The sequence below is a fragment of the Eulemur rufifrons genome, chromosome 7 (assembly GCF_041146395.1).
Source record: "Eulemur rufifrons isolate Redbay chromosome 7, OSU_ERuf_1, whole genome shotgun sequence".
Taxonomy (NCBI): domain Eukaryota; kingdom Metazoa; phylum Chordata; class Mammalia; order Primates; family Lemuridae; genus Eulemur; species Eulemur rufifrons.
The window spans coordinates 149,825,420-149,853,048 of NC_090989.1; the positions used below are offsets into that span (position 1 = coordinate 149,825,420).

Genomic DNA, 27,629 nt, shown 5'->3' on the forward strand with positions numbered 1-27,629 from the left:
CCTTTTACAGCCATCACCTCCACCCCCCACCTCCCGGCAACCATGAATGTGTTGTCCATCTCCGTAATTTTGTTATTTTAAGACTCTAGTATAATTGGGATCACATTGCAGATAACTTTTGGGATTGGATTTTTTCAATCAGCATACTCCCTAAGATCCATCCAAGTTGTGGCCTGTTAGAAAGGTCATTTTTGGCAATGATAAAATTACATTTCCAACACAAGCACCACCAAGGAAAATCCCTGTTTGGCGATTTTCTGCTCTTTTACTGTCCACCAACAAAGGAGCCCTTGAACCTTTTGTCTGAAAATAGCATCAGTGGCTCCTGATACTAAAAATTTCCCTAAGCAAGCAGCTAACACCCTCATCTGGATAGGACAATATCTATTATGGTAAACAAGAGATAACTTTGTAAATTCAGGTGTGGTGTCTTTAGCTTCTCAGCTCTGACGCTTCAGGAAGGAAAAAAAATTTCCTCATCCTGTTAAAATTTGCAAACTGCCAAGACGCTGGCTCTGTTTCTTACCAAAGGTCTCCATTTACTTTTTAGGTGACTGGTAGAGGACTGGTGGGTGCCAAGTACTTTGTGATTCTCTAAAATGTTCCTTTTTATCCAGGGCAATAATGGCCACTGTGCAACAGGACTTCAAATCTCCCCTAAAGGACACATCTTAATTCTGCTGCTCTTCGTAGAGAATCTCTCCTACGAAAATTGGCCTCTCCAGGGAAACTCTGGGAAATTATAATTTCTGAATATACCACCCTTGATTCTCTTTATAGTCATTCTGAGGTTATCTAAGATGTAGGAATGAAACTGGATGCTGTATGACAGCTACATTTTCTAAAATAAATGAAATTTGTGTAAAACTGTCTCAGAGGCTTGGGATGAAAATGACAGTGTAGTATGACAATAATGAGGCCCCCTCACAACAGACTGCTTCTATTTGCAAAGGATGGTCCACACCTTGTTACGTTAGCCCCTATCAGCTGCTGGGAGAGGCAGGAAGGGGTCATGTCCCCATTCTCTCCTGGGGACACCTGACTGACACCTGTGAGTTATTGACCAGAGTGACAGTCCTGATGCACAAGACTCCCTATTTGACTGCACTACACCCTAGCTACACATTATGCAGGGGAGAACAGGAGACATAGGTTTCCCATTGCTTCTCTGAATTAAAAAAATTACTTACTATGGATTTGTAAAGCTTCAAATGAAATGAACACAGATTGCAATGCCCACTCTTCCAAGGGCCCTCCTCAGCTTTCCTACAAAAGCCTAGAACAGTGCCTGAAACATGCTCAATGAATGTTTACTGAGTAACTGAATGAAACACTGTAGCCAAATTAAGATTCAATCTAGATCTGCTCTTTATTATAAAACAGATCATAGGCCCCAGGCACAGTGGCTCATGCCTGTAACCCCAGCACTTTGGGAGGCCAAGGCAGGACTGCTTGAGGCCAGGAGTTTGAGAGCAGCTTGCATAATATAGCGAGACACCATCTCTACACAAAATAGAAATTAGCCAGGCACAGTGGTGCTTGCCTGTAGTCTCAGCTACTCGGGAGGATGAGGTAGGAGGATTGCTGGAGACCAGGAGTTAAAGGCTGTGGTGAGCTGTGATGATGCTACCGAACTCTAGCCTGGGTGAGTGAGACCCAGTCTCAAAATAAAAAAATAACCCCCCCCCCCAAAACAGCTCACAAAAGCCCCAACAGTGTCATGTGTAGGAAAAATCAAAGAGCAAACTTTGAAATGGGCTAGTTTCTATCACACCGCTTTAGTATATGTCCCGCTGGAGATCTTGTCAGAAATGAAGGCCAGAATGACAGAGGGGATACCACAGTGTACGTTCGTATCATAAGCTCTGCCAGGGAGAGCTGTGGGCCTGGAGAAAGCAGACCCTCGGATCCCCGTATTGCAGACACAGAGACTGGAGGGGCATGCAGGGAGTTTCTGAAAATCCCACTTACATCAGCCTTTCCTGGGAGAAATGAAATGAAGGAGGTAGACAGATAACATGGGACAAAGAAGGAAGATGAAAGGGAGAAATGTGCATATTGTAGGATGAGAGTAGGTGAATTTACTACAAACTGGAATGGTATTGTTTTATAGCAAAGGAAGACTAGAAAAGAATTAACAGTGGGCCATTTAAAAGACTTAATGTGATCACCAATGCTAAATGAAAGAGCCACGCTTCCTGCTTAAGAAGATAATAAAAGGCTGCAAAATATAACATAACAAGGCTGCAGCCTGGCAGGGCCTAACACAACCTTCCCTTAAGGGTGTTCTGTCTATTCAGCAAGGAGTGAGTCAGAGTCTTGTCCCTTATGGTCTACTCTAAAGCACGGTAGACGACAGAGGGAGCCCATTCACTTTGTGGAGTCAGCAAAACCCTCATTCTCCAACCTGACAATGAATACTGAGAAAAAGCTGGTGTTAGAAAAATAATTGCAAAATTCTAAATAAAACACCAGCAGATAGATTTTTTTCCCCCAAATAGAATTTAACAGTATATAACAAGTCTGTGATGCCACGGTCAATATGAATCTATCCCAGGACATTTTAATACTAGGCAATTAATTCATTGGACATAGATCATGTCAAAAGAGCAAAAGAGAAAATGGAAAGCAAATGATATATCACCTCAACAAGTGAACAATGGATATTAAGTAAAATGTAACTCCCATTCCTAATACGAGCTCTGGTGAACAAGGACAGAAGGCTGCTTCCTTAACATGACAGAGAGTACCCATGCTTTACCAACAGCCAACATCAAATCTCACAGACAAGTGTTAGTTTCATTTAAATCTGGGAATGGGACATGACTGCCTGTAGCTAGCATTTTTTAACATTGCATAGGGTTTTCTAAGAAGAATAATAAAGAATATAAACAGACACTAGGGTATAACTATTAGAAAGGAGGACAAAACTTATCCTTATTTGCTGGTCATAGAATCATGGAAAATCCAAGAGGACTTTTACCTGTTTAACAAAGAGAGATTGGCAGGGAATCAGGATAGGGAATAAGTACCCAAATAAATTTTTTAAAAATTATATGACATTAGAATAACTTCTGTTCATCTACTGTACAGCACGGTGACTGTAGTTAATAACAATGTGTTATATGCTTGAAAATTGCGAAGAGAGTAGACTTTAAATATTCTCATCACAAAAAGTAAGCATGTGAGGTGACAGATATGCTAATTAGCTTGATATGATCACTCCACAATGTATGCATATATCACAACATCACACTGTACACCACAAATATACATAATTTTTATTTGTCAATTATACCTTTAAAAAAGACATCAAAAATGATCAACTGAATTAAGAAAATTGTGAGCTATTTTCCACATATATTCTAGGAGAGTCAAGTTCCTTGGATTGATCTATTAGACTGACAGATTTTTTTCCCACCGTTCTTATCAATCTATATATATTTTTCTTAACGGATCAAATTTCCAGGAGATTAATTTTTATTTGACCCCATTAGGAAGACATCAACTTACAATAAATCTTTTTTTTTTTTTGAGACAGTCTCACTCCATTGCCCAGGGTAGTAGAGTGCCATGGCGTCAGCCTAGCTCACAGCAACCTCAAACTCCTGGGCTCAAGCAATCCTCCTGCCTCAGCCTCCCGAGTAGCTGGGACTACAGGCATGCGCCACCATGCCCAGCTAATTTTTTCTATATATATTTTTAGTTGTCCATATCATTTCTTTCTATTTTTTTAGTATAGATGGGGTCTCGCTTTTGCTCAGGCTGGTCTTGAACCCCTGAGCTCAAATGATCCACCTGCCTCAGCCTCCCAGAGTGTGAGGATTACAGGCATGAGCCACTGCACCTGGCCAATAAATCTTAATAAAAATAAAAAAATAAAATGTTGGTGGCAATGTGGTTTTACAGAAAAAAAAAAAAATAGATATGCCAGCTATTACCAGTCAGAAAAATATAACATAAAAAGATCCTAGTCACGAGAACACAAAATAAAATAAAATGTAAGAAAACGAAATACTTGAGAATAATCTTAAGAAATGTGCAGGACCTACATGAAGAAAACTTGTCTGGGCAAAAGAGAAGTCTTGAACAAAAGGGGAGACAGACCACCTGCTGGGATGAGAGCCCAGATGAGGTGAGATGTGAAACCTTCCCAAATTAACTCCACGTTTAACCAACTGCAATGGAAATCTCATAGAGATATTGGGGGAACTTAAAATTATACTAGGCTTCCGTTGAGCAGAATAGACAGGAGAGAAGAACTAAAATAATTATAAAAAAGAAAGGAAGTCTGCCAGTTAGTAAAACTGTCTGTAAAAATTCAATAATTAAATCAGTGAAGCACAATATACAAATTAAAAAACAGACCCTGGAGTGGAAAGTGAGAGCACGTTCCAGAAAAGTAATTTGGTAATATATATCAAGAGTCTTAAATAGATTCATATCTTTTCCACTTCAAGGAGATAATCTGAAGTGAGAACAAATATTTATGTACAGAATTGTCCATGGTGGATTGTTGATGGGAATGAAATGCTAGACACATTAAGTCATGGTGCATGTGGACAATTAATGCAGTCATTAAAAATGTTTATCAGTAAAAAACAAAACAAAACCCAAAACATTTACATCTTATTTTTAAACTTGAAATACTCAGAGTTGAGTTTTTTGCTATCCCTGAGAAACCAACCTAAGACCCATGTAAAGCAAAGATGGTCAAACTGTTGCTCTGTGTTCTGACTATCTATGTCTGCTCACACAGGACCCCTGACACTAATGTCAGGGCCCGGGGGGCCTGAGATCCTCTAAGACTTATCTACCTGTGCTGGGTCTGGGTATCTGTGGCCCCTGTAGCCTGTCCTCACAGCCACAAAGGTGTGAGCAATCGCTCAGGATTCAAAGACATGGGATAGACCCAGGTTGGGTTAGTCTAGCTTGTAAGGTGAGGTTATCAGAAAGAGATTGAACAGTCCATGTATAATATCTGGAATCATGACAGATGCTCTTATTTCTGCTCAAGCATGTTCACAGATGACCCAGAGAATTTCTGGAACTTGATTTGGGGATGTGCACCTAAAGCCTTAACATTTTGAATCTTGGGTGGGCACGGTGGCTCACGTCTGTAATCCTAGCACTCTGGAAGGATCTTTTGAGCTCAGGAGTACGAGACCAGCCTGAGTAAGAGCAAGGCCCCGTCTCTACTAAAAAAATAGAAAATATTAGATAGCCGTGGTGGTGCATGCCTATAGTCCCAACTACTTGGGAGGCTGAGGCAGGAGGATTGCTTGAGCCCAGGATTTTGAAGTTGTAGTAAGCTATGATGACGCCACTGCACTCTAGCCCAGGCAACAGAGTGAGACCCTATCTCAAAAACAAACAAACAGGGCGGGCGTGGTGGCTCACGCCTGTAATCCTAGCTCTCTGGGAGGCTGAGGCGGGCAGATCATTTGAGCTCAGGAGTTCGAGACCAGCCTGAGCAAGAGCGAGACCCCGTCTCTACTAAAAAAAAAATAGAAATTAGCTGGACAACTAAAAAAAAAAAAAAATATATATATATATATATGTATATATAAAAATTAGCCAGGCATGGTGGCACATGCCTGTAGTCCCAGCTACTTGGGAGGCTGAGGCAGTAGGATTGCTTGAGCCCAGGAGTTTGAAGTTGCTGTGAGCTAGGAGGATGCCATGGCACTCTAGCCCGGGCAACAGAGTGAGACTCTGTCTCAAAAACAAAACAAACAAACAAACAAACAAAAAACCCCACAAAAATATAAAAATACATTTTTACTCTATCAGGATACCTTACAGCATATCAAGTAGGGCTGGATCTTTTGGGAACTACACCACATCTTTGTCCTGCTAAAGTAAACTGGACCTTGATTCAATCTTACAAGCAGCAAAGAATGAATCCATAGTAAACTTCAGAGACAGACCTACCCACATCTTTGCACAGTGTTCAGGATTAGTTCATGATATGGATATTTCTAAAGCCCTTTCCACTTTTTTGGTTGATGTTGAAAGCCAGAAATTGTAGATATGGTACATGAACCAAAAAACTGGCTGGCAAATCATCCCATTACATGAACTTCAGTATTTGGCTGAACATTTAGAAGTGGCTTTAGATACCAAAAACGATAAAATCCAAACTAAGCTCATGGGTTTACAACGAAAGCAATTTAAACAGGTCCTCTGTTCCTCAAGGGATGAAAAATATTTTCCTTTTCACAGAGGCACTTGCTGATACTATAAAAAAGGGGCAACTGGAAAAACAAGTCTCATCTTAGCTAAGAAAAGGGAACCAATGCTCCTCCTCCTGAGGAAGTATCTTTCAAAGTAGGAGGAAATAAACAAAGCTTTGAGGCACTACTCTGCCAACTATAAATCCTACCACAATTTCTACTCATCTCCTGTAGTCAAAAAATTACTCGGTGGTAAGAATTTCAAACAAGCCGCAAATTTTTCTCATCACTCAACCGTACACTGTGACTCTTGGTCTCCTCACTACTCAATGTGTTTCTTCTCTGTGACACCATGTCAGTAAATTTAATTAGGAAAGTTTTTTTTTAGAAGAGATCTTTCAGGGAAATGGAACTGCTAAACCAAATGCAAGTCAGATGAACTATTTCTAGAAATTTCTGAGGACTTTCCCATGCATGATCCTGTAGCAGCGCAATTATATGTCACTTTGCCTCTCCATATATGCTTGGCCTAATCCCAATTTGATGATTATGTGAAGTCTCTGGTTCTTTCTGGGCCAACAGTTCTGATGTGGAGAGAATTCTAGAGGTTGAGCCTCTAGACCCTCCCGGGTGCCTCGCCCAGGAATGACTGACTGATGGAGAGCACTGAATCAGCATAAGTGAGCAAATTTAGACCTGTAATTGAATTTCTGGTGCCCTTTCTCCATCTGTAAAGTGATCCTAAACATGAGTTTCTATCTTAAAAAGATCAGGTAGGGTCATGATATGGGATACCGGGAGGCTGGGTCCTGAGAAGGAACCAATGGCGGTGACATCAATATTCACATCAGTCTGGGCACTTTATCTCAAAGCAGGGAAGTATGTTTTCCTTTGGTATGGGTGATTATGTGGATGACGTGCTACCATTCAGAGTACAAGACAGAAAGGTCCCTAAGTATAGATGCCAAATGTTGGACCCCATGACTAAGGATAGCTGAGTCCCAAATAGTATTCAAAAAGAGGCTTGGGCACATCCTGGTAGTCAAACAAGCACTCCACCACATACCTGCCCAGAGCTCTGAGGTTATGTGAGGGGCCATCGGAGCAGCCATCACCATCAGGGCACACAGAGCATCCTCAAACTCGGGGCTGTGGAGAACGACTCTCTGAGAGGCTTGCTGAGGAAGAGAAAAGAATGTCGTGAGATGTGAGCACGGGTAAGAAAGGCCATTAACGTAGCTAAAGTCTAGAGACCAAGCAAGTAGGAAGAAACTCTCTTTACCATCCATTTTTGCTTGGGACAAAGAACTTTCATAGCATTAAACAAGCTACTGCTGTTATACAGCAATAACAAATACATTACTATTCTGAGTACTAACCTTGCCCTCAGTCATTTAGCTCTCACAACTACTCTTGAGGGTGATATTCTTTTTTTCTTTTTTTTTTGTTGAGACAGAGCCTCGCTCTGTTGCCCCAGGTAGAGTGTTGTGGTGTCATCAGCTCACTGCAACCTTGAGCCCAACTCCTGGGCTCAAGCCATCCTCTTACCTCAGCCTCCAGAGTATCTGGGACTACAGGCATGTGCCACCACACCTGGCTAGTTTTTCTATTTTTTGGAGAGACAGGGTCTCGCTCTTGAACTCCTGATAGGGCTGGTCTTGAACTCCTGACCTCAAGCAATCCTCCCGCCTCAGCCTCCCAGAGTCCTAGGATTATAGGATTACAGGCGTGAGCCACTGCTCCTGGCTGAGGGTGATATTCTTACCTCACTTGAGAGATGAAAACCTAAGTATCAGAGAGGGAAGGTAATCTGCTCCCTGGTATAGGATAATCAAACTCTTAACCACAGGTTTCCTGTGTGCTGTAGGTCCGGTTTTAGATTGTGGGACCCCTAGGGCAGAGGTTCCCCCTCAGGAATCTCAGGGACCCCTATTGTCTTAATCATCTTTCCCAGCAAATATGCAATTTCTTCCTGAGGCGTGGCTCATCAGTTAACCCTGTCATGCCCATGCAGTAGACAGAGTCCCTGCTACGTGGCAGGCTGTGAGGATAAGAGGACCAGAGGACACAGTCTCTGCCCTCAAGGAGCTTCCAGTGGAGTGCGGGGGATGGTGGTCAGCACACTGATGTGAGCGGGGGTGTGTGGTCAGAGAATGGCCAGGAAGGCAGACAGGCCGTCCTGAGGTGGCCGAAGGGAGTATGATGCTAGAAGAATTTCGTGGAGGCTGGCAGTTCTCATGGTGCCCTGAGGAAGTCATGATAAAAACTGGCCTAACGAGGTGGTGGCAGTCAGTATATGTTCATACCACCCTGGGACGAAAACAATTTTGGTTTAATTTTACGATATGTTTGATAAATTTAAAAGTAGGGGCTCACATGAGGTATTCTGCTGGGTATATAGAGGCCAAAAATACTATACACAGTCTTTTTTAAAAATGCATGTATACATGATCTCTAAAAAACTGCCTGAGATTTGAAATATAACTTCTTGGGTAAAGGAACAGAGAAGGTCTGTCAGAAAGGCTGTGGACATAACTAGCTTCGAGGCAGTAAAATTTCATTTTTAAATTATATTTTTGTAAAATATTTGCCTCTTTTTTCCTGTTTGAAAAACTAATACATAGTATAGCAAATAAGGCAAAAACAAAACCACTCTTAAGTGTTCCATCTAGGAAAAACCTGTATTTTATCTTGTTCTCCAAAAATACAAAAATATGTGTATATACACACTTACTATGCACATAACATTTTCACAATTGGGATTCTTACCACGTGGTCACTTTTCTATCACGTATTTTTACTTAACATTGTATCATAAACAATCTCTGACTTTAAGTGTTCTTGGAGGACACCATGCTAACGGTAGTGGCCCATTTCCTTCTTACTGATATGACATGAGTCATTTCACCACTCCCCCATCAGGGGACATGTGGGGTTCCAAGTCTCTGTGATTATAAACCATCTAACGAACACCCCTGGGTCAAAGGACATTACATAATCCCAGGGCTACCAACCTCACAGCTGGGGTGCTTCGTGGAGAGGTTCCGTCACCCACGCCCATCACTGGTACGTGAAAACCTATCTGACCATCTTTGCAACAGCGTGGAAAACAGTTATGTTAAAGAGCCTCTGCAAATCTGACAGGTTAAAAAAAATAGCATCATGTTTTTAATTTGTACTTCATGATAATTAGCGAGGCAGACTTTCTTTTGTCACAAATTTATTGGCTATTTCTATATCATCTTCTGTGAATTATCATGTTTACATATCCTTTGACCATTTTTTGGTTAGGTATTTTCATATTATAATAATATATAAGAGTGTTTTATACATTAAGGATATTAACCTTCTGTCTGACATATTTGTTATAAATGTTTTTCCCAGTTATTAACCTTTTAATATGGCATATTTTAGTATATTGGAAATGGCAAGTTTTATGTAATTAAATCTGTAAATTTCTTCTACTGTTTTAAAAGCTTGGAGAGGACTTTGTTTTAAAAAGCATTTGTTAGTAGTTTTAACGAATTCTTTAGTTGTCCAACAGCTAACAACACTTGTTGACAAATTCCCCAGGCAAGAAAAGTGGTAGTCACATGCAGCAAGAATATGAGTCCCTGTTGAAAAGGCTGATTTCTGTTTTCAGTGAGAACAATTCTGATCCATCCAGGTTAAATAAATATAAAATGTAATGATATGGAGGAGGTATCACAAATTCATTCAGGAAATCAGGCAGTGGGGGTGTGAGGAGACAGAAGAGACGGAAGCCTGAGTCTGGTCCTGGATTTGTCACTAATCAACCAGATATGTCATTTAACTCCCCTGGGCCTTAATGTCCTCATATGCAAAATACTGGTGGAGAAAGAGGTTTGGGCCAGAGAATCTCTAAGAACTTTCCAGCAATAAAATTAGGTTGTGACTAGGGAGAAAATGCTTCTTTAAGCACCGCGAGGTGACACTGTGGTACTCTCTGTCCCTAACCTGGGGCAATGCAGGGCCCTCACCACATCTCTCCCTCCCTCCTCTGCCACCGGCAAGCGAGGACGGACAGGCCACTTACCAAGAGGGCACTGCTGAGTCCCATCAGTTGAGAAATTGCAGAATTCAGGGAGAAGTCCTCTGTGAAGCAGGCAGTCACCTGTTGGTAAAAGTTGAATCATTCACTTTCTTCAAAATCCTTTTAAGCTTTTCACAAAAACAACAAAAACCCAAAACTGAATTATCAAAACAAAAAAGTAAAATTAAATGAATGCAATCAAAGATATTTATCCATATATTCACTGTCTCAAATAATCACCATGTTTCATCAACACAAACACTTTTAAATTCAAAGTCAATGCTGTTTCCACTATTCAAGACTGCTCCTCTCCCACCCTGTCCAGGACTGTGCTGGCTCCCCCAGCAGGTGCTTTAAGCAGCAACACTGGATACCTGAACAGGAGGCAGGACCCACTGATGAGTAAACATCAGAATAATAGCAAACAGGAGACGGGTAAAGGATGTCACTTCTCCCTGGTCATGTGACTTTAATTTACAGCGATGGTTATTAGTATATGGAATAAAGCTAGTTTTACATTTCGAAATGTAGAGTCAACATAAGAACACTAATACAATTTATTAGCGTTTTTATGTCCGTATGCTTTTCAATTTTGACTATGGGCAGGAATACAGAAAAATAACACATCTTCAAGATGTCAAGAGTTTCCAACTTGTTGAAATAACCCAATTCTATTAGCTGACAGAATAGAAGAATTTGCCAAATCCAGAGAGAAAATATGTGGTATGAAAACAATCGCTCAGGCACCACTCAGATCCCTGAATTCAACTGAGTGAGCTCTGTTCCTCCACACAGAGAGGGTTCAGAGGACAGAAATAAAGCTGAAGAAGTGTCACTAAATGAGACTAGCTGGACTCAGGGCCACTTCAGGCCTCTCCACCGGAGAGGAAAAAACTTGCCAAATCATCAATGCCACCAGTTATTAGATAAGTGACCTTGGCTGACTTTAAAAGATTGAATCAGCACGCCTTAAAAAGAAAATCAGCCTAAGAAGAATTTGGGGTATCAGACATCCATTACAGAATGACTTCAGGCTGGGCACAGTGGCTCACACTTCTAAACCCAGAACTTTGGGAGGCTGAGGCAGGAGGATCGCTTGAGACCAGGAGTTCAAGACCAGCCCGGGAAACATAGTGAGACTCTGTCTCTATCAAAAATTTAAAAAATTAGCTGGGTATGGTGGTGCATCCCTATAGTCCTATCTCCTTGGAAGGCTGAGGCAGAAGGAATGCCTGAGCCCAGGAATTCAAGGTTATAGTCAGATATGATTGTACCACTGCACTCTAGTCTGGGTGACAGAGTGAGACTCTGTCCCAAAAAACAAAACATAAAACCAAAAAAACACTTTAGATTTGCAAAAACTAATGAACAATAAGTCACATGGATATTGTGTAACAAAGTAACTGAGGGGGAAAGTGTGAGCATCAGGGAACTTGGATTCTAATCTCTGCTCAGTTCCTCACTAGCTGTGTGACTTTAGGCAGGACATTTAACCTCTCTGGGCCTCATCTCTGTCCCCATCTGTAAAACGAGGATGCTAAAGAAGACAGTCTCTTAGTGCTCCTTTCAATTCTAAAATTGTGTTTTGGCCGGGCGCAGTGGCTCACACCTGTAATCCTAGCACTCTGGGAGGCCAAGGCGGGAGGATCCCTCAAGGTCAGGAGTTCGAGACCAGCCTGAGCAAGAGTGAGACCACGTCTCTACTAAAAATACAAAGAAATTATCTGGCCAACTAAAAATATATATAGAAAAAATTAGCCGGGCATGGTGACACATGCCTGTAGTCCCAGCTACTCAGGAGGCTGAGGCAGGAGGATCGCTTGAGCCCAGGAGTTTGAGGTTGCTGTGAGCTAGGCTGACGCCATGGCACTCTAGCCTGGCCAACAGAGTGAGACTCTATCTCAAAAAAAACAAAACAAAACAAAACAAATTGTGTTTCTGTTAAGATAACATATGCAGTGTGGGATCAGGCTGATCTTGAACTTGGTTCTCTGCCTGGATGTATTAAGTATGGAAACACGGGTCATGGGCTGCTTCCATCCACCCAGGATGGACAAGTGTGAGACATCAATAGAGAGTCATTTCCTGAGGGTATCTCCTTCCTTTAGAATGTTTGTGCTGTTGCTCCACCTTGGTAACATATCCAAAGCAGTAGGATCAATTAATCAAAGCAAGTAGGGCCACCATAACAAGGAAGGAAGAAGACCCACAGTGGCCCAGCCCAAAGCAGGGTGGGCCACATGGACCACGAGGCAAAGGCTCCCAAATAGTGCTCAGTTACAGAATCAACCGGTGCCCCCTAGAGGGTTTCTGACCTGAGAGATGACCGAGTTCTTATACTCCCAGAGCTTCCTGGCCTCGGCTTTCTCCTTGTTACTCAGCAGCTGAGGCTGGAGAACCTTCCCCGAAGCCCTGGCCTCAATAAATCGAGTTACCAAGGACCACAGACGTTGCTGCCATCTCAGCACCCCCGGGAGAGCATCAGCTGAATTCAGCATCAGTACATGAAAAGAGAAAGACCGCAAGATGAGAATGATCGGTTTGGTTATAACGAGGCTGAGAAAAACATCTGTGAATTGATGGGACGCTTCACCGTGCCCTGACGGATTTCTCCGAGGGGAGGCTGGAGGGTCCTCCCTGGCTTCCAGTGCCTGGGAGGTCAGACCCGGACGGAACTCATCATATCTTAGTGCCCCAGATGTTCAGAGCACTGGGTGGGAGGGCCACTCAAAGTGCTGCTCACCAACCATCACGGGCTCATGACAAGAGTAGAAGCCTGGTCAGGACGTGCATCAGCGCACTGCCCCCTTGATTAAGCAAGCTTGCTGTGATGAGAATGCCACGGAGCTGACAGTGCGTCTGGGAGACACAGTCCACTTACGCTGGTTAAAGTGAGATCTCACGTGGACGGGTGGCAGGCAGTGGCGGTGGTGTGCAGACCACGCTTGCAGCTGCACTGCTGTATGGTGGGAAGTACTTTACCCCAGCCCCGTCCTTGGCAGGTATGTGTGTGTGTGACATGTTTCAAACACGTTCCTCAAATCTAGCTGTTAATATGGTCTTTGGTGAAGCTGAATGGCCAGCTATACTAGGGCCAGCCCGGGTCCCTGTACTCTGGACACTGGGCTAGGTGATCTCAAGCCTGGACACACAGCAGAACCTTCTGGGAGGCTTGTTAGAAAAAGATTCCTAGAGTCTGTCCCCTGGGTTAGGGTGGGAGCCAGAAGCTATGCCTGGATGTCTGCTTTCCAAGCCCTCCCAGAACTGGCATCTGCGACCACTGCTCCCACTAGCCATGGTACGTCAAAATAAATGGCAATTCCTCAAACGGTATGCATACTTCACACAAGTCTCAAGATCCCAGGCATCTGATTTGCTCTTCCATAACGACGCCTGGGGTAGACTATATGAAGGAAAAATCAACGACTGTTGGGCAGTTTACCGTAGCAGAGCCAGATACTCAGGATTTTTACTTCATGTCATCTTAGCTACAAGCAGCTCTGGAGACGCAAATCTGCCCTCCATCTCCCCAGACGGAGGTTGCCGTGCAGTGACTGAAGGGTCGCAGGTAACTGCAGGCTCGGGGCTCACCAGGGTTTTCTGGACTGGTGAGGGAGAATGACACTGCTCTAGAAAAAACCTTTCAAGGTAGATCAAGAGCGCACTGGCTTCTCGGACCACGGCAGGCATAGGGGTAGCAGAGAAGCCAGTCTATCTCTAAGGAAACAGTCCTCAAAGTGTGGTCCCCGTAGAATGTGCCAGAATCGCCACAGAGCTTGTTCGCAGGCAGACTCCTGGGCCCCATCCTGGAGGCTGTGTCAGCAGGTCTGGGATGAGGACTGGGAATCTGCCTCTGCAACGAGTTCCCCAAGTGATTCTGAGGCTCGCTCACACTCGAGTAGCACTTACGCTGGTCTAAGAACGGTACAGGGTGTTGGACACACCTTGCTTTATGGAGCTGATTCCTAGAGTTCTCCACCACCGTCTTCAGCAAACACATTTCCTTCCCCAGACTCCTTTGGAGTCCAGGGCAGATCACAAAGGAAGCAGGCCAGGAAGAGGAAGGAGACTTACTCTTCACATCCCACAAGATATCCTTCTCCGGAGGGGCGGCAAAAAGGATGTAGAGGCGAATTGTGTCGATCCCATACTGCTCTACAACTTCCTCGGGGTCCACCCCGTTGTGTTTGGACTTACTCATCTTCTCCCACGTCACCTCTAACTTCTCTTTCGTTTTTGCATGCACGGGAACAGCACCTAGATGCCAAATGATACAGAGGTATGGTGTGTGATTCTCAATTGGTCCCGTATCGTCAATAAGAAAATAAATACTGGGTGAGCAATGAAATGTTCGTTTGAAGAATGGCACTAAATCACTTGATGTGCTCGTCTCTCCCTCTATATTATAAAAATGTTTTTATTTTTAAATAAAGAAGGCTCACCTCCCCCCACAGACCTTCCTTTCATGAATAAATAGTATAGTTATAATGGCCAGCACCAGCTTTTTCTACAAAACAATTTCCCCCTTTATAAGTAAATTATTCATGTACAAAAAAGGGAGGTCAGAAAGAATAAGCAAACCTGCACATACTGCTGCTTTCTTTATGGATTCAGGGTCTCTTACACAAGTTGGCAGCTGACCTGTCAGGGTCTCAGAGCAGCAGGGCACACTGAGAGGTCACTTCACTTTGAGGCTCGGTCCCCCCACCATGTTGTAGTCACCAAGACACGGTCTATCAGGGCACTCGGAGCTAACTCTCGGGCTCATGCCAAGTGTGGCAGTCCCTTTGTGGTGCCAGCCATGCACATCCTGTTCTTTGGAAGTGTTTCCTCTTCTATCCACACGCCATGGTCTAAATGGTGCTGACAGAAGAGGCCTTAAATGGCCATGTTTAGACAAGGTGACCTTGTTGCCAAGTCCTAGTGGATAGGACCAGTAAGGACACCTGACAAAGCTAAGCCTCCTTCTCAGGATTTGGAACTGAGGGACACAGAGACTCCATTTCAACATTGTTGGGCACTAGAACCATCAGGTCCTAAGGAGATGGGGCAAAACTCGCCACTGTGGCCACCCAAGGTCACTCTGTAAACTGAAACTGGGGGAACGTAGCATCCTAGTCTGGCAGAGGAAGAACAGAGCAGGAGAACAGAGAGAAGCAGGAGGAGGAACTTGAGGCTTGAGAAAGAGAGAGGGAAAAAGGAGTGGCTGGTGACTTCCTATGTGTGTGGGGCCTGGCTGTGTTTCCCACAACCACGTTAGGGTGACGCTCCTATAATCCTTGTGTTATACCCACCTTTGGGTGGAATTCTCTTCCTTCCAGTCAAATAATCCCTGGCTCTAACAGCAAGCAAGCTCCCAAGGGACCAATTTATATACCTAAAGGCCAGCTCTACACATCATGAGAGGTACATCCGTTAGGTAGACAGAAGCCTGCCTTGCTGGTCAAAGCGTTCTCACCCAGCAGGCAAGTCTGCGTGGGAAGGGAAAAGATGTTCACAGTACTGTCTGGCCCCAGGTCATCAGAGCAAATGGAGACTGAAGCCCTGGACAATGTTCTATCCAGGCTGTGGGGAGGCTCAGGGAACTCTTGCTGCCTCTACCCTGCCTTGGGCTGTGTCTAGCCTTAACAGCACTGTTCTGCAAATTATGAAAAAAATGTATCTTTCTGGGCAGGGAAGTTGAGAGGTTACAAAAAGGAGCTCCCTTTTGGCAGATGTGGCCTTGAACATATGGTTTGGCAAGTGGCTAGATTTCAGGCCCAGCTCTTTCCCTTGGCTGGGTGCCTTTGTGCAGTGTACAAACTGAACGGCTATACATGGGCAGCCTTGCCCGTAACACAGAGAACACTTCGCTAACTGCTGAAATTTATGTGCCCCTGAATTTAGTGCCATACCTGTCTGGCTTGTGTGGAGAGACACTGCCAGTTCTGCTTCTCCAGCTCTTTTCTACCATGGGCCATTCCAAACCCTGATATACTATTGCTCTGATTAGGAAATTCCACTGACTGCTTCCACCCAAACCTCTCTTTAGCGTTTGCCTTGGGAAGCTGCCTGCTATTTAAGAGGTCGTGTGTACCTAAGCTTATCCATCGTGCACTGGTTTTCCTAAATGTAGGCCAGAGTGCAGGGGATTTCTCACAGCTGCCTCTATGTATGCGCATCCCCTCCCCCAATTTTCTAGCATGTCATCTGTTCTGTTGCATGTGACAGACACACCCTCATCATGCCACCTAAAGGATTGGCAGGAGGAAACATCTTTGAGGTAGGGTGAAAACGCAGAGTGGAGGGAAAAGGCTTGGGAGATCTGGGAGAAGAGGGAAGTCTGGGGAGTCGGGGAGAGGTATTCTGCTGGACAGCGCTAGTGGGGCTGCTCTGGAGTGTGCAGGAGTAAGCAGAGTGGTGGCCCCGAGGTTCTGAAATGTGCCACTAGACCGGAGGAGCAGACAGCAGCCTCAGGACCAATCTTCAGAGGGCCCAGAGCATGCTAAGGCTTGGATCCCGAGGCCAACGGGTCCCTCTCCCAGATTCTCCACCCAGCTACTCCACCCAGGCTCAGTGGCAGATGCCTGCTTGCTCGATAGCTCTCATGTCTAGCCCGGGTCCTCTGTGAGTACCTGGATGGGGCTGGATGGGCCGTTCTTACCCGTGAGATCGACCTCCTCCCTCTGTAGATACTGTCCAGATGGTAGGCGGAATGTCTGCCCCTTGATAAGGCCTTGGGCCAGCAGCTTATGAAAAGGCTCTCTGAGGAAAGACGAGAGGAAAGGAAGCTGGAAGAGTGGGGGCACAACTCATCATGACGATAGCAGCTCAGGCCTCACCTGCTGATGGGCAGAAGTAACTGCCCTTCAGAAAACAGGCTGGAGGACCAAGGCTACTTGTAAACCCAGCTTAGGCCAGGCACAGTGGCTCATGCCTATAATCCCAGCACTTTGGGAGGGCAAGGGGGGAGGATTGTTTGAGCCCAGTAGTTCAAGACTAGCCTGGGCAACACAGTGAGACCCCATCTCTACAAATAGAAAAATTAGCCAGGCGTGGTGGCGTGTGCCTGTATTCCCAGCTACTCAGGAGGGTGAAGCAGGAGGATCGCTTGAGCCAAGGAGTTTGAGGCTGCAGAGAGCTATGATGATGCCACTGCACTCCAGCCTGGGTGACAGAGCGAGACCCTATCTCTTAAGAAACAAACAAACAAACAACCCAGCTTAAACAAATGGCTACTTATAAATAAGTAAGAAAATTGAGTCAACTCAGCAGGTATTAGCCACAGGTCTAATTTCCACCATGGCAAAGTGGAGAGAGCCCAGGTCTCAGATTTGGAAGGCGTGGGTTAGAATTTCAGTTCTGCTCCTCAATGAATTCTATGAGCCAAGGCAAATCACTTGCTCTGAGTGTCAGTTTGCTTACCTGTAAAAGGTGGATAAAAAAATCCCCTGCCTCAAAGGGCTGTTTGGTAGACTAAATCAAAGCATTGCATGAAAATACTTGTAAATGTTTAAAAAACTCACATAAATGTCAGCTATATGCAGAGCTTAGCACAAGAAGGGATCACAAGGACCTGGAGGTTTGGTTAGGGTTCTGTTCAAGGAGGTTACTTTTTTCCTTAACCTTACATATAGTACCTGTTTACATTCTTCAAAATATTTTTAAACCATACAAATTACACATGAATATATACTTTCTGTTCAAATCCAAACACTAGCCCTCCTTTTCAGGCCTACTTGCCTCCGAGGAGGCAGTTATTATTAATAGTTTGGTGGGTACCCCTGGAAAAGTCTAGAGACTTTTTCCAATGCCTTTATATATATAAACATGTGTATACCCACATACCGTTTTATAGATTTTTTTTTTGGATTTAAATAAATGGGATTACACCTTGTGCATTACTTTGTAGTATGCAACTTAATGATATAAATGGATTTCTCCATAGTAGTTCATATAGATCTATCTTATTTTTTAAACAATTACCTAGCATTCTATAGTATGGGTGGATTTTAATTTATTCATAGTGCCTGTTTTAAAAAAGCAGTTTTAGTCACATCCTTACTGGTTAAACAGTGAAATATAAATTTTTTCTCTTAAGAGGACAAGAAGAGGTTGACTTTCATACTGGAATTACTTTACTTCAAAGCTGAAATTGTTTACTCTTAGGAACCTGCCCGATTCAGTTTCGAAGAATTTCAGCAAGACCTATTCCAAACTCAAAGCATGATTCATGGAGGCATCTGCTGATACCACAGGTAAGAATTTCATATTGTTCAAGGCTGCGGGCAGGAGCATTCGCATACCGGAGACACACTGCGCCTTTCAACGTGCAAACCCAGGGGTGCTTCAAGTTCACTTATACAGGGTGGTTTTTACTTAGAGTTTCCAAAACCCAGTATGCTCCAAGAAGCCCAACAGGCTGCAAAACCAACTCTAGTGAGGTAGGTGAAAGGAGCTGGCTCTGTTAGTTTGATGGGATTCTCATTTCACACGTGAGGTCATCTAATTTTGATGGACCCTGGTGCTGAGTGAGGCTTCTAGAAAGGCTCCTGATTGTACCCTGTGTAGCCCCTGCCATCACAGCTGTGAGGACAGAGGCGACTGAAAGGACATTCTCTAGTGAATTCAGGAGGATGCAGTGAAACTGAGAGAATGGGAAGGAGACTGAGGGTCAGGTAGAAGAAAGGATTCCCAGCCTTCATGTTTTAAAATCTTACGAGCACGAGCATGTGTGTGCATGCATGTGGTAGTAGCGGTCGTGGTGGGAGAGGGGGCTTATTTTCCAAAGTGGAAAAGATCCAATATATTTAACATTCAAACGGAAAAGTAACAAGTATTTTTGAGACTTCTTTAGTATATGGTTGCATTATTTGATGTCACGAGGCTCATCAAACATGCTACTACTGTGTTAGAAACTCCACATGTGCACAAAAGCAATCACACCATTGTTCAGGCTCTAAAATCTATCCTAATAAACTCTTCAGAGTCATAAAACTGCCATGCCTCCCACCTCCTCCAAAACATCCTTTCAGCAAAGTCAATCAGCAAGAGATTAATGTGCTTTTGTGCTACAGTTCATGTCTCAGCAAGGTTCTCTGAAAATGTGACCCCTTACCCAGAGGGGTATGAAAAATGATTTACTTATTTTTTTTTCTTAAGAGATTTACATTTCTCTCTCTTTTTTTTTTTTTTGAGACAGAGTCTCGCTCTGTTGCCCGGGCTAGAGTGAGTGCCGTGGCATCAGCCTAGCTTACATCAACCTCAAACTCCTGAGCTCAAGCGATCCTCCTGCCTCCGCCTCCCGAGTAGCTGGGACTACAGGTGCATGCCACCATGTCCAGCTAATTTTTTCTATTTTTAGTAGAGACAGGGTCTCACTCTTGCTCAGGGTGGTCTTGAATGCCTGAGCTCACTCCCACTTCAGCCTCTCAGAGTGCTAGGGTTATAGGTGAGAGCCACTGCGCCTGGCCTGAAAAACGATTTAAAGATCAAATGCACTAAGATCTTACACTGCATTTAAAACACAAGCACAATGAAGGAAAAGCAAGGCTGTCTATGGTTCCCTGTCTTCCAGGGATGCCGGCACAGACACCATGAGGAACCCGTGTCCTCAGGCCTCATGGGCCCCACCCAGGGCAGGTGGGGGTTTGATGCCCAAGGGCCCAAGTCTGCATTTCCCAGGCCCGTTTTGGGAAGCACGTCAGTTAAGGAAACTGCCTCAAGCAGCTCAGAGAACTGTACCCCACAGACCGAACGCGTGGTTTTCTCACATCCAGCCCGTCTGCCTTCCTGGCTTCTTCTCTGTCACTTACATGTACTCGCTCCTCACAGAGGCCACACGCACACCTGGTGCCACATGCCATCTCCCTGGGGCAACCTGGACTCGTCCTTCACCGCAGAGCTCAGGCCTTCCCTCCTCTAGGTGGCTGTCCCTGTCGTCTGCACTCGCCCCCTTCACACAGCCCCAGGCCCCCCTTTGTGGTTACATAAAGACTGGCCCATCCCCTGCCCCACACCCTTGGTGGCAAGGACCGTCATCTCATTCTCCCCTCTATCCCCCACACTTAGCACCGGGCCCAAGCAATGATGGGCGTCTTTAAAAACGTTCCAGTTGTGGACGAATAAATGAACAGGCGGGTGGGTGGTGGGACAGAAGGACGGAGACAGGCTGTTTGCTGTTGCTCAGCTCCTGCAGCCAGCTTCATCTTCTAGCCAATTTGAGGCAGTACCTGGATTTTAACCTCATTACGAATAACACAACGGTTTAAAAACCAACAACAAAAATTGTATGGCTACTTTCTATTGTAGGTGAAGGAGGTTGGATGCACATACATTTAAAAGCACAACGCAAATTGAGCTTGTGTTTTACAGGGAAGGGGCGCCTGCCCCTAACTCCCGGGGTTCCCGCACTGCAGCACCAGCAGGATCGATGGCGCAGATTTGTACACGTGCAGGGTGCACATTTTTGAACACGAGTTCATCTTTTAGATTAGAATCTTCCTCAAATAATTTTACACAAAGTGGCCTAACACAAAAGAAACAGACTGTAATCTTTTCTTTGATGTGGTCCCAGTAGGATGAATTTGCCTACTGCCTTAGGTGCTAGTGTTCTTGTACCAGGTTTTGAGGTTTTCCCTTTCCTTTCTCAGGTAAGTATATGGCTTTGGTCACTCTTCAGATGTTTGGTTTTTTGTTTTTTTTCATCTTGCTCATCATCTTGCTCTGTCACTTAGGCTGGAGTGTAGTGGTGTGATCATAGCTCATGGCAGCCCTGAACTCTTGGGCTCAAGTGATCCTCCTGTTTCAGCCTCCTGAGTAGCTGAGATTACAGCTGCACACCACCATGACCAGCTAATTAAAAAAATTTTTTTGTAGAGATGGGGGTCTCACTATGTTGCCCAGGCTAGTCTCAAACTCCTGGCCTCAAGCTATCTTCCTTGAGCCACCATGCCTGGACAGGTCCACTCTTTTTTATTTTATTTTTTATTTATTTTATTGTATTTTTTTTGAGATAGAGTCTCACTCTGTTGCCCAGGCTAGAGTGCTATGCCGTCAGCCTAGCTCACAGCAACCTCAAACTCCTGGGCTCAAGCGATCCTCCTGCCTCAGCCTCCCAAGAAGCTGGGACTACAGGCATGCACCACCATGCCCGGCTAATTTTTTCTCTATATATTTTTAGTTGTCCATATAATTTCTTTCTATTTTTCTAGTAGAGACAGGGTCTCGCTTTTGTTCAGGCTGGTCTCGAACTCTTGAGCTCAAACGATCCACCAGCCTTGGCCTCCTAGAGTGTTAAGATTACAGGCATGAGCCACCTCGCCCGGCCCCTGTCCACTCTTAAATTTTAAAAAAGATCTTTGGGATGGAAGTTAGGTGAGAATAATCTAGACCTAAGATAAAGACAGGTAGAATGAATAAAATAAGCAGCACTGAGTCTCAAGAAGGGGCTGCGGAAGAAACAGGAATTGTTTGGTTTTTGCCTTTTATCAAATGGTGCAACACCGCCACCTTCTGGGAACGAACAGAATGGCAACACATCAAAATCTGACGCTAACACCAGGTGGTCTAAGGCTATAACTCCTCTGGCCTTATCTTTTAAAACTTCTTCTTCTTCTTTTTTTTTTAAGGTCAATTGTTAAATGAAGTGTAGCACACATATTGAAGTGTCTGAGTCCTAGGGATATAACTTGATGAATTTTTACAACATAAACACACCTGTGGCCGGGCGTGGTGGCTCACACCTGTAATCCTAGCACTCTGAGAGGCTGAGGAGGGAGGATTGCTTGAGGTCAGGAGTTCGAGACCAGCCTGAGCAAGAGCGAGACCCTGTCTCTACTAAAAATAGAAAGAAATTATCTGGACAGCTAAAAATATATACAGAAAAAAATTAGCCAGGCATGGTGGCGCATGCCTGTAGTCCCAGCTACTTGGGAGGCTGAGGCAGGATAGCTTGAGCCCAGGAGTTTAAGGTTGCTGTGAGCTTGTAAGCTAGGGTAATGCCACGGCACTCTAGCCTGGCAACAGAGTGAGACTCTGTCTCAAAAAAAAAAAAAAGAAAAGAAAAGAAACCCACAGAGTTATTATGTGAAATTCATCATTTATTTCTTCAACAATTATTTGTTGAGTGTCTGCTGAGTGCCTGGCGCTGAGCTAGGCATTGGGGATGTACCAGAGGGCAAAGCAACCCCTATCCTCAGGAGCCAGCCTGTTTGTGGCCTGGCCACTCTCAGAGCTGGGAGGGAGGAAAAAGAATTTAGTCATATATGACAAGCTCCTCTTTCCAAATTAAGCCCAGATTCCTCAGCATGGCCACCAAGGACTTCTCCCTCTCCCTTTTCACTCACTCTGATCTTTCCAAATGTTGCCCACACATGCATGTCCTTACTCACACTGTTCCCCAAACAGTTTCCAAAACTCTATTTCCACGCTCAACTCAGATGCCTCCTCCACTGGGAAGGTGCCTCAGAACTTTCTGGTCTGAATCAATTGCTCTTTCCTTGATGCATCCAGTGTGCTGTGACTATATTCAGGTGAGGTGCTTACTTGTCTGGCTTCCTCCTCCTCCTCCTCCTCCTCTGAGGAGGAAAATCCTTGAAGACCCTTCCTAGTGCCTCACTCTTAACAGATGCTCAATAAATGTTAATTGCTTTGAAGAAACTCAAGCTTGGTTCTGCGAATGAATGAATAAACCTATCATCAGCAGAAGTGGGGGATAATGTGGATGGGACACAGGAAGCAAGAGACGAAGGAAGAGGTAGGTGGAGGGGAAGGCACTGGATGCCACAGCTCCCAGTTGGGGCCACTCGCTTTCTGCAGGGAGGGGCGCAGTGACAAGTCGGTAGGAAGGTCAGCAGTAGCTAGAGAATGAGAGTGGGGGCGTGCCTGACAGTGTTCACGTGGAACTTCACAGTGGGGAAGGGGCGCTTCCCAGCTCTTGGAATCCTGCTCATTCCCCGGTGCTCTCCCCCCAACTCTTCCAGCGCTCCAGGGAATGCTCCACAGGGCTTTGGGAATCGGCTCTCACTCTCTTGGCTGAAGCCCACTACATCTACCCTTGTATGTAGTTTAACTCTGAATATTTTTCATTCAACACATACTTGTGTGACAGTTGGGTACAGAGCACTTTGCAATTAACTGGAGAGCTTGCAGTAAAACAGGCGGCCCAAGACATGCTCATAAATAACCATCAACATTACAAGAAAGAGGCAGTAAGTGTGACACAGGGGTGCAAGGTGCATGAGGAATAAAGGACAAGGGAACATCACAGGCCCAGCTGGACTTGGAACCCAGGCCTGCTGGAGAAGACATCACACCACATCGCCAAGTTCCTCATTCAGATTCACAACTGGGGTAACGTATTTCCCATTTGTTCATTTATTCACTCACCAGATGGTACTTGGGAACCAACTTGTGTAAGCAACTGAGTTATTCATTCATCATAGTGACTGTGCACAGCAGGGGCCTTTATAAGAGAGTGAAAAATCTGCAACTCTAAACCACCAACAAAACCCTTCTGACTCAGAGACGGTCAAATTCGGGGGGCATTATGCAGGGTCTCTGCCTTGAGGAAGGCCAAGATCCTTCTGAGTCAGCTTTCTTCTTACTACTTCGATGCCACCCCTAGAGAGAGATCATGTTTACTTGCACTGAAACACAGCTACATGCAAGCAGAACAATGAAGAGTGGGGAAATCATCACTACTTTCTTGTTAGTTCATATTCCACTAATTCAGAAATTGTAGCTGATACCTGCTGGGCATTGAAGGCCACCTTTGTCCCACGAAGAAAGGAGGGAAGGAGAAAAGCTGAGAGGGATGGAGGGAGTGAGCAGGGTTGCTAATTATTAGGATAAACAAGGAACTTGAGAATATAGATTGATATAGGCTATTTTAAGTGCCCTTGTAAAAATCACTGCGTACCAGGAATGTACTGATTACGAGTGGCTAAAGAATCTCAGGACACAGCAGAGCCCTAACTAGTTGCTGCAGATGACATTTACCTATATGAAGCCCTGAAGGGCCTGCTGCCCCCCACCTGACCTGCTCAGGTGTACTTACGTACTTACGTAGACCTGAAAAGAAAACAGAAGGCTGTGGATCTCTGAAAAAGGCTTCTAACTTGAACTTTTCATTAAATCAGACTAACTTGACCTCTTCTTCCTGGCTGTGTGCCTAGGACCATCATGTTCATGCAATTAGCCCAGTTTCTAAGTATTAGCCACAGCTCACTCTTAAAATATCACTGTTCCCATTTCCCAGCAGCCAGCCAGTAGCACAGAAGGAAGCCTTACTAATACAGCAAGACCCAAGTACGGCTTCTCTTCCCTTCCTGTTCCTTTTCCTAACAGCCCTGTTTCTGGCTGATCAGAGAAACAAGAGAAAACTCCGCAGATGGGGCCTGCTGAGCTCTCTGCAGTCAGCAGGGGGCTGGCCTGGCCGTTCAAGCAGGAGCAACCAGAGTGGGCTCGCTTCTGACAGCCTCCACTCTTTGTTGATTGCAAACTGCAGGGAGAATTTCAATTCAGGAAATTTAGTGTTTCTCTGAGTTGCATGAAAAAAAAAAACAACAAAAAAACTGATGAGACTCCATGTTTATAGCTATCTCCCGCAAAGGGAGAGAAAAGGCTTCCCGATCTTAGGTCTGTGGACATGAGTATGTTCTCCCACTGCAACATGCCCCTCTTGGTAGCTTTCATCCTGCTGCCGACCAGCAGGAAGGAGGGAAGCTAAACGCAGATGCCCACCCCACACCACCAATCAAACCAGCTCAGCGCATTTCTCTTCCTCAGAACACAAACTGCAATGGCCGGGCGTGGTGGCTCACGCAGGTAACCCTAGCACTTGTTTGGAGGCTCTCAAAAATTCTAACTGGAGAATTCTGAACGAGCAGGTGATTTTCATTTCATTTGTGGTGAACTGGTTTACCAAAGCAAATCTCTGATAAGGAGGAAATGCCCAGGGACAGTTTTCAGAGGCTGCCACTGCCCTGATGTGACTGAGCAGCAGTAACCCTGACAGCAGTGCTGAGAAACAGCTAAGCTGACTTTCTGTACCTTCTTCAACATGGTCAGCCTTCTGAGTACTTAAAGCAAATCTTTGGTTTTCTTTGGGGGGGGGGGGAGTATGGAATAGAATCTTATCATCTTGAAAAGAATTAAAAAACAATAATTGCATAGGTCTATTTCAATTTACACCGTGTCGCTGTTCCTTAAAGTTGCTGGTGAAGCAAATCCCGGGTGTCACCTGGAAGCTTTGTACATTAGAAGTGCATGTGAGTATAACAAAGCATACCTGAAACAGTATTTTAAAATTATATTAGAATGCCGCAAACTTTTTCTCCTCTTTGAATATAGTTTTAAGCCATTGCAAAGAAGTCATATAGCCAGACAGACCCTGTGCTATCCCTGAGGATAGCTGGCCACTGAAACACTGGTTGACTGAGTACTTCTACAAATAATTATTCAGAAACTGGCAGAAATATGCCTTACTGTTAAGGGGCCAGAAATCACTTACACGTGGTTGCTATTTTTAGAACTACGTGAGAAAGGGATATTTCTCAAGTTGTATTTGGTCTTTAAACGTAACCTCTAACCAGTTCTTGCTATCCCAAGGAGGATGTTTCCTTTAAAGAATATAAACTTTTATCTGTTTATATTAAGGGATTGAACTCAATTTCTTTAAACAAATATTCACTAAGAAGGACAGTAACAGGAAATAATTCCCAGCCTCAAGGGTAAGCTTCATGCAGTCAGGTAAATTAGTTTCCATAGATAAATGGAAAGCAGACTGGTAAATTCCAGAACCTACAGTACAAACATTTTAGCTAATTTATTTACCTTAGGATAATGATGTTAACGTGGTTAGTGTCCTTCTGATGCAGAGTGGTTTATTTTTACACATGAAGGCCTCTGGACTAATGAGGAGAAAATTATTTTAAGCATTTAATTTATACCCTAAATTAGTTTTCTGTACAGTAGACTTCTTCTAATTTACATGTGCAGGTGCGGGGTCAGCGAGCTGGCCTGAGGGTGGGATGAAGGGAGGGAGCTTCCAGTGTGTTTCATTTTAATAAAATTGGGTCTCAGTCTATATTAAAGAGGTTTTAAAAGTAATATATTATTTATGAAAATTTTAAAAACACACATCCTTTGGCCCAGGACTCTCCAGTGTTAGGACTTGACCCTACAGATATGCTCCCAAATCTTAATACTTGCTAAGAATATAGACTCACTGGACTTTTTTTTTTGGCAATAGTAATTAGAAAAATAGGTGACTGCTTAAATAACTTATGGTATATCCATATGATGGAATTCTATGCATTAATTATAAAGAATGGGAGATTTATCCATGCTGATATGGAAAGACTATAAAGCTATGTTATTAAATCAAAGGACATATTAATATATGCAATATAAGTTACATATAAAATGAGTAAATCAATAAAAATACATATGTGGAAATAAGTAAAATATTTTTCTGGAAGAAATCAAAGGAAAGTTAAAAGATGAAGGAAAGGGATAGAGTGTGGGGTAAAAGAAGAGAAATATTAATGTTCACTTTCTGTGCAGTTAAAATTTTTTAATCTTAAATATGTCTTACTTTTGTTTTTGTTTATATTATTATTTATTTTTTATTTTTGGGTCAGAGTCTGGCTTTGTTGCCCTGGTTAGAGTGCAGGGGTGTCATAGCTCACTGCAATGTCAAACTCCTGGGCTCAAGGGATCCTCCTGCCTCAGCCTCCTGAGTAGCTGGGACTACAGGTATGTGTCACCACACCCAGCTAATTTTTTCTATATATTTTTAGTTGTCTGACTAATTTCTTTCTATTTTTAGTAGAGATGGGGCCTCGCCCCTGCTCAGGCTGGTCTCGAACTCCTGACCTCAAGGGATCTTCCTGCCTTAGCTTCCCAGAGTGCAAGGATTACAGGCATAAGCCATTGCACCCAGCCTATTTTTGTTTTTAAATTGTCAAGATGGGTTATCTGGACACGGAAATAGACATTTCCCCTCTTTTTTTCTCTGTAATTAAAAAATATTCTAAAGGATGTTGTACTAAACAAATAAAACCCAACACAATGACAACTGAAAAAAAATTCCAGGAATTATGCATTTGGCCGTAGATCAGATAAGAGAACCTGAATTTTTGTCCTTATGAAAAGCAAGTGAAAAAGCCAGATGGGATATACAATATATTGCTTTAAATGTGTCACTGAGCTGGCAAAAACCAAACCAAACCAAACCAAAACAAAAACATACCAAAAACACCTAAGGAAAATACAGTTCCTGAAGCCAGTCTCTACCCTCGGGGTATCTATGGAACCCCAATGATCATGAACTTTTGAGCATGGTGCAGAGCACAAAAGATGGGATACAAACCTGGAGCTAACCAACTTTGGGAGTCTAGAAGACCTCAAATAAG

The 27,629-nt window shown here is 44.0% G+C and overlaps 1 protein-coding gene across 2 annotated transcripts in view; it reads right to left on the minus strand.

The window, feature by feature from the left end:
• LARS2 (leucyl-tRNA synthetase 2, mitochondrial) overlaps window positions 1-27,629 on the minus strand; it is a 150,656-nt gene that overhangs the window by 12,632 nt on the left and 110,395 nt on the right. For both annotated transcript variants that reach the window (XM_069473522.1, XM_069473523.1), the window contains exons 15-19: window positions 16,874-16,974; window positions 14,305-14,487; window positions 12,546-12,715; window positions 10,234-10,311; window positions 7,243-7,354 (exon numbers count right to left, since the gene is read on the minus strand). In XM_069473522.1, the coding sequence (XP_069329623.1) occupies window positions 7,243-7,354; window positions 10,234-10,311; window positions 12,546-12,715; window positions 14,305-14,487; window positions 16,874-16,974 (644 nt within the window). The remainder of the gene's footprint in view (window positions 1-7,242; window positions 7,355-10,233; window positions 10,312-12,545; window positions 12,716-14,304; window positions 14,488-16,873; window positions 16,975-27,629) is intronic.